At 48.6% G+C, this 7,500-nt stretch overlaps 1 protein-coding gene across 2 annotated transcripts in view; it reads right to left on the bottom strand.

The window, feature by feature from the left end:
- Positions 1-403: 403 nt before the first annotated feature.
- pcdh10a (protocadherin 10a) overlaps positions 404-7,500 on the bottom strand; it is an 18,820-nt gene continuing 11,723 nt past the window's right edge. Inside the window, exons 4-6 of one of the 2 annotated variants that reach the window (XM_035530165.1) lie at positions 2,452-2,609; positions 760-843; positions 635-654 (exon numbers count right to left, since the gene is read on the bottom strand). In XM_035530165.1, coding sequence (XP_035386058.1) covers positions 790-843; positions 2,452-2,609 — 212 coding nt within the window. In that variant the 3' untranslated portion in view covers positions 635-654; positions 760-789. Of the gene's footprint in view, positions 844-2,451; positions 2,610-7,500 lie in introns of both variants that reach the window. The other variant, XM_035530164.1, reaches the window with a different exon arrangement.

Below are 7,500 nucleotides of genomic sequence, written 5' to 3' on the forward strand. Positions count from 1 at the left end.
GCGTGCGTGCGTGTGTGTGTGTGTGCGTGCATGTGTGTGCGTACGTGTGCGTGTGTGCGTGAGTGTGAGTGCACGCATGTGTGTGTGTGTGTGTGTGTGTGTGTGTGTGTATGTGTATAAGACAGCTAAAGGGCTCAGAGTTGTGGAACGTTTTACAGTTGTCTGTAGACAAAGGCCAACTACAGAAAGTGACAGAATGAGAGAGAGGGAGAGGGAGAGGGAGAGATATATATATGTAGAGAGAGATGGAAGGAGAGAGAGATGGAGGGAGGGAGAGAGAGGGAGAGAGAGATGGAAGGAGAGAGAGATGGAGGGAGAGAGATAGAGAGAGAGAGAGAGAGAGAGGGAGAGGGAGAGATATATATATATAGAGAGAGATGGAGGGAGAGAGAGATGGAGGGAGAGAGAGATGGAAGGAGAGAGAGATGGAAGGAGAGAGAGATGGAGGGAGAGAGATGGAGGGAGAGAGAAACAGAGACATATGTCCGTGTCTCAGAAACCGTCCCCCATTGGTGTCTTTTGTTCCATTTAACCCTTCGCGCTCAACTCCTCGAATTCTCCCTCTCCTTGAGTGTCTTGCTGGTTCCTCTGTCGGTCCTGAAGGGTCTCCTCTGGGTCCTAAAGGCAGCTTATCTCCCGCGGGACCTGCTGCATCTGCCATGGAGCAACAGTGTGGCGTAAAACCCACGACAACGGAGGAGAGAGAAAAGAACGAAAGAAAGAAGAAAACAAATGTCCAGGATGCTTTTGGCCACTTGCTTTACTGTGCAAAGATCACAACGTCTCTGATCACGACGTCTCCGACATGTCCAGCTGGAATGTGCTAGGAAATCCTGTTACGTGCTATAAGACAGAGAGAGAGAGGGGGAGAGAGAGGGAGAGAAGGAGAGAGAGAGGGAGGGAGAGAGAGGGAGGGGCTTTTACTGGCGCAAAGCACAATTCATTCACCGTTCAGCTCAGGCATCTACCCACAATGCAGCAGCAGGGAGCAGGGGGAGGAACCTGAGAGGGAGCAGGGGGAGGAACATGTCGGGGGGGTGGGGGGTACTGTTGTTGTGATGAGAGTGTGTTGGTGTGATGAGTGTGTGATGATGTGATTGTGTGGTGGTGTGATGTGTTTGTTCTTGTGATGAGTGTGTGATGAGTGTGTGTTGATGTGATGTGTTTGTTGGTGTGATGAGTGTGTGTTGGTGTGATGAGTATGTGATGAGTGTGTAGTGGTGTGAAGAGTGTGTGTTAGTTGTGATGAGTGTGTCTTGGTTGTAATGAGTGTGTGAAGAGTGTGTGTTGGTGTGATGAGCATGCACACACAAACTCAGTAATAGAATGCAAACACTGTTAAATGTCAATCTGTCAGAAAAACACTTTTTAAAGCTGAATGTGGGGGGGTGTGGGTCTGTGTGTATATATACACACACACACACACACACACACACACACACACACACACACACACACACACACACACACACTCTCATCAGTTCATTTAACAAGTCTGTACATTATCTGTCTGAGTTAAACATGATCTCTAAAACACACAGAATGGTGTTAGCACGGCACTAATAGGCAGTGCAGATATAGATATGACTGACACACACACACACACACACTCATGCTGCTTTAAGAAAACCTTGTACACTTTTTGTAAGTACTAAACTACCTCCAGCTCTGAGAGTCTCAAGGCCTCTGTAGTGCTTTCACACGTACAAGGTGTTCTCACCACCCTAGCAACATGCTACCACGCCAGCCACACACTACCACACATGCCGTCATGCCTGCTGTGTGCGTCATGCCTGTGCTCAAGCGTGTGTTGTGTCTGTGAGTGCGTGTGTGATGAACGGGTCACGTGCAGGAGGCGTCGTATTTCAGCAGAAGCAAAAGTCACAACACCATGAGTCTGTCACGCTGGCAGAGTTAGCCAATTACGCAGAACCCCTTTAACCAATCAGGATGGATCTGATAGGACATGCCTCTGCTCGTGTATGCAGGGAAATGTGGGGGGAGGGGTTTCAAAAACTCGGAAACAGTACTCCAGAATTTCAAACCAAAATAAGCTCTTTATTAATTATTAACACACTCTTCATCAATTAATCAATTTAAGATCGTTATTGATGATTTTTGGGAGGTGAACATTGGAGATAAAGAGGAAGCCAGAATCTGATTGGTTGGATGTAGTGAGTAGTTTACATTACAAAATATAGATATGCGTGTACACAGACACAGATCCTGCCGTTGCCGTGGAGAGGGACACTGCTGGGCGGGGCTGGGGCGGGGCTGGGGCGGGGCTCAGCAGCGGGGAGGCGGGGCTGAATACTCACACAGGTAGGAGGGCTTGTAGGGAGCTCCGCCCGCCGTTAGGAGGGAAGGAGGCTCGGGGTGTGACTTGTCTTTGCCGAATGTGGAGAATAAGCGGTCCGCTACGCCCGCTACACCCGCTACGCCCGCCTGTACCTCACTGTCCGGCACCGCATCCATCCCAGGCACGTGCAGGTTGCTGCGATAATCTGCGCCTTGGCGACCGTCGCCGGGCACGAATGAAGGCATCCAACAGCGGTCAGAGTGACCGAGAGCCTTACACTCCTCCGTGCAGTTAGAGAAGAGGTCAGCTCCTGCACAGAACACACACACACACACACACACACACACACACACACACACACACACACACACACACACACACACACCTCAGTTAGAGAAGAGGTCAGCTCCTGCACAGAACACACACACACACACACACACACACACACACACACACACACACACACACACACACCTCAGTTAGAGAAGAGGTCAGCTCCTGCACAGAACACACACACACACACACACACACACACACACACACACACACACACACACACACACACACACACACACACCTCAGTTAGAGAAGAGGTCAGCTCCTGCACAGAATGAACACTCACACACACACACACACACACACACACACACACACACACACACACACACACACACACACCTCAGTTAGAGAAGAGGTCGGCTCCTGCACAGAACACACACACACACACACACACACACACACACACCTCAGTTAGAGAAGAGGTCAGCTCCTGCACAGAACACACACACACACACACACACACACACACACACACACACACACACACACACACACACACACACACACACACACACCTCAGTTAGAGAAGAGGTCAGCTCCTGCACAGAACACACACACACACACACACCTCAGTTAGAGAAGAGGTCAGCTCCTGCACAGAACACACACACACACACACACACCTCAGTTAGAGAAGAGGTCAGCTCCTGCGCAGAACACACACACACACCCACACACACACCTCAGTTAGAGAAGAGGTCGGCTCCTGCACAGAACACACACACACACACACACACACCTCAGTTAGAGAAGAGGTCAGCTCCTGCACAGAACACACACACACACACACACACACCTCAGTTAGAGAAGAGGTCAGCTCCTGCACAGAACACACACACACACACACCTCAGTTAGAGAAGAGGTTGGCTCCTGCGCAGAACACACACACACACACACACACACACACACACACACACACACACACACACACCTCAGTTAGAGAAGAGGTCGGCTCCTGCGCAGAACACACACACACACACACACACACACACACACACACACACCTACACCTCAGTTAGAGAAGAGGTTGGCTCCTGCGCAGAACACACACACACACACACACACCTCAGTTAGAGAAGAGGTCAGCTCCTGCACAGAACACACACACACACACACACCTCAGTTAGAGAAGAGGTTGGCTCCTGCGCAGAACACACACACACACACACACACACACACACACACACACACACACACACCTCAGTTAGAGAAGAGGTCGGCTCCTGCGCAGAAGACACACACACACACACCTCAGTTAGAGAAGAGGTTGGCTCCTGCGCAGAACACACACACACACACACACACACACACACACACACACACACACACCTCAGTTAGAGAAGAGGTCGGCTCCTGCGCAGAACACACACACACACACACACCTCAGTTAGAAAAGAGGTTGGCTCCTGCGCAGAACACACACACACACACCTCAGAGAAGAGGTCGGCTCCTGCGCAGAACACACACACACACACCTCAGAGAAGAGGTCGGCTCCTGCGCAGAACACACACACACACACACACACACACACCTCAGTTAGAGAAGAGGTCGGCTCCTGTGCAGAACACACACACACACACACACACACCTCAGTTAGAGAAGAGGTCGGCTCCTGCGCAGAACACACACACACACACACACACACACTGAGAAAAATCAGACACCATAATGGAGTTGATGAATTAAGAGTTTCTGAATTAAAATGACTAAAAGGTTGGAATAACAAACTAAGAAAATTTTATATAGTTTCTTCATATTAGCATTTTGTTTTTTTTAATCTGATGATGATGATGATGATTATTATTATTATTATTATTACTACTATTATTTTTGGTAATAGGAGTATTGTTGTGATTATTATTATTATTATTATTATTATTATTATTATTATTATTATTATGGTAATAGGAGTATTTTTGTCGTTATTTTTATTATTATTATTATTATTATTATTATTATTGTAATAGGAGTATTGTTGTAGTTATATTATTATTGTTGTTGATATGAAATAACACGACAGTTTAACTGTGATGAGATAATAAGAAATGAAAAGTACAAAGTACAATTTTAAATTTGTTGTAAATATAGAGCTGGATAAATCAAATTAAGTGTGTGTGTGTGTGTGTGTGGGTGAGAGTGTGTGTGTGTGGGGAGGTGCGTGCGTGGGTGTGCGGGTGAGAGTGTGTGTGTGTCGGTGAGTGTGTGTGTGGGGGTGCGTGGGTGGGTGTGAGTGTGTGTGTGTTTGTTTCTTCTTCTTTAATCCACTCCACACACATCTGAGATGAGTAGGAATGATCTACCACTCTCTCACACACACTCTCACATACGATTATTTCTGGTGCATAACAAGCATTTTACTCATTTGATAATTGACTTCCTTACAGTCTTCAGGACTACAGTAAGAGAGAAAGAGAGTGAGTGATTTACACACACACACACTCTCACCCACACACCCACATACACACAAACACTCTCACCCACACACACACACACACACACACACACCCTCTCACCCACCCACACACACACACTCTCACTCACCCACCCAGACACACACTCTCACCCACACACACACACACTCTCACCCACACACACACACCCTCTTACCCACCCACCCACCCCCACACACACTCACCCTCTTACCCACCCACCCCCCCCACATACACACACACTCACCCACCCACCCACCCCCACACACACTCACCCTCTTACCCACCCCCCCCCACATACACACTCACCCACCCACCCACCCCCACACACACTCACCCACCCACACACACACACACACACACACACACACTCTCACTCACCCACCCACACACACATACACTCTCACCCACACACATTCACCCCCCCCACACACACACCCTCTCACCCACACACACACATCTCATGAGGCTCTTTGTAATGCTCTGTATTCTAACACATTCATTCACACTCAATCATGCCAGCCAACACACACACACATACACTCAGACAATCAGAGAATAATTCCAGCCAACACACACACACACAGACAATCACTCCACCAGACTATTGACACGGGGATGTTTATTACAGTGCAAGAGGTCTGAGACAGACAGAGATGGACAACTGAATAAGTAAATGAGACCAAAACACTCAGACTGAACACACACACACTGAAGACCCAGTCCTTACCAATGCCTGTAACACACACAAGCATCCACACACACACAGTCCTAACACCCAGTTCTAACCACTGCCTGTAACACACACACGTGCCCACACACCCACACACAGTCTTAACCAACACTGTATGTGGATGTATTTCTCTAAGATATCATGACAGAAGATTTTACAGATTCACAAATCACAAATCTGACCTGTGTGTGTGTGTGTGTGTGTGTGTGTGTGTGTGTGTGTGTGTGTGAGAGAGAGAGAGAGAGAGAGAGAGAGAGAGCGAGAGAGGGGTCATACTCAGGAAGCTGATCAAACAGGTGACTGGTGTGACTAGTGTGTAACTGGAGCAGCAGTGCTGATTAGGGTGAAGCTGTACTTACTCCTGCACTGGTCAAACTGATAGCGGTGGGTTCTGGACAATTCGTGTGGTGTTAGAGAATTCGTGTGGTGTTCTGGAGGATTTGTGTGGTATTAGAGGACTCATGTGGTGTTCTGGAGGATTCGTGTGGTGTTCCCAAGGATTTGTGTGGTGTTAGAGGATTCGTGTGGTGTTAGAGGATTCGTGTCACCACGGAAGCTCATCCACAGCACTGTGTCACTCCTTGTATCTGTGTGTGTGTGTGTGCGCGTGTGTGCATGTGTGTGCGTGTATGTCCATAGGCTGATCGTGGAGGTCTGAGATGTCTTCAGAGTGACAGTGTCAGTATGCGTGTGTGATCTTTTTAACTGCCGTTCTGTATGGTTTGATTATCAGGCAGTAAATGTTTGTTTCTCCAGCCAGCCAATAGGATCAATGTCCCCTCCCACTCACACAGACCCCTCCCCCTCCTCTCTAACCCCGTCACAGGCCTACAGGAAGTGTGAAGTCAGAATATGTTCTGTGAGGTGTGTGTGTGTCTGCCACCAGATCTTTACATGCAAGACAGAGTGTCAAAAATCTAACTGCATGATTAACTACACAAATGCACAGAGACAGAGGGAGAGAGAGAGAGAGAGAGAGAGAGAGAGAGAGAGAGAGAGACCAAGGCTGGTAGGCAGGGATCAGAGGCACTGTAGCCAGTACCAGTGCAGGACTGGTGCAGGACTGGTCCTCCTGTCGTCATGGTAGCAGTGCCACTCACTCTGATAACATGAAATCACTAATCCTTACGCTGAGAAGCTTTAAGAAGATCCAACACCCAGTGGCACAAATGACCTGATCAGCCACAGATGGTAGAGACAGACCAGACAGTCCACACAGAGCCACAGATGGTGGAGACAGACCAGATAGTCCACACAGAGCCACAGATGGTGAAGACAGACCAGATAGTCCACACAGAGCCACAGATGGTGAAGACAGACCAGATAGTCCACACAGAGCCACAGATGGTGGAGACAGACCAGATAGTCCACACAGAGCCACAGATGGTGGAGACAGACCAGATAGTCCACACAGAGCCACAGATGGTGGAGACAGACCAGATAGTCCACACAGAGCCACAGATGGTGAAGACAGACCAGATAGTCCACACAGAGCCACAGATGGTGAAGACAGACCAGACAGTCCACACAGAGCCACAGGTAGTGGAGACAGACCAGACAGTGTGTGTGTGTGTGTGTGTGTGTGTGTGTGTGCCACAGGTAGTGGAGACAGACCAGACAGTGTGTGTGTGTGTGTGTGTGTGTCTGCCACCTCTGTGTGTAGCTAATCTCCCCCTTTAATGACAATAATGGCTTTT

The sequence above is a fragment of the Electrophorus electricus genome, chromosome 9 (genome assembly GCF_013358815.1).
Source record: "Electrophorus electricus isolate fEleEle1 chromosome 9, fEleEle1.pri, whole genome shotgun sequence".
Taxonomy (NCBI): Eukaryota; Metazoa; Chordata; class Actinopteri; order Gymnotiformes; family Gymnotidae; genus Electrophorus; species Electrophorus electricus.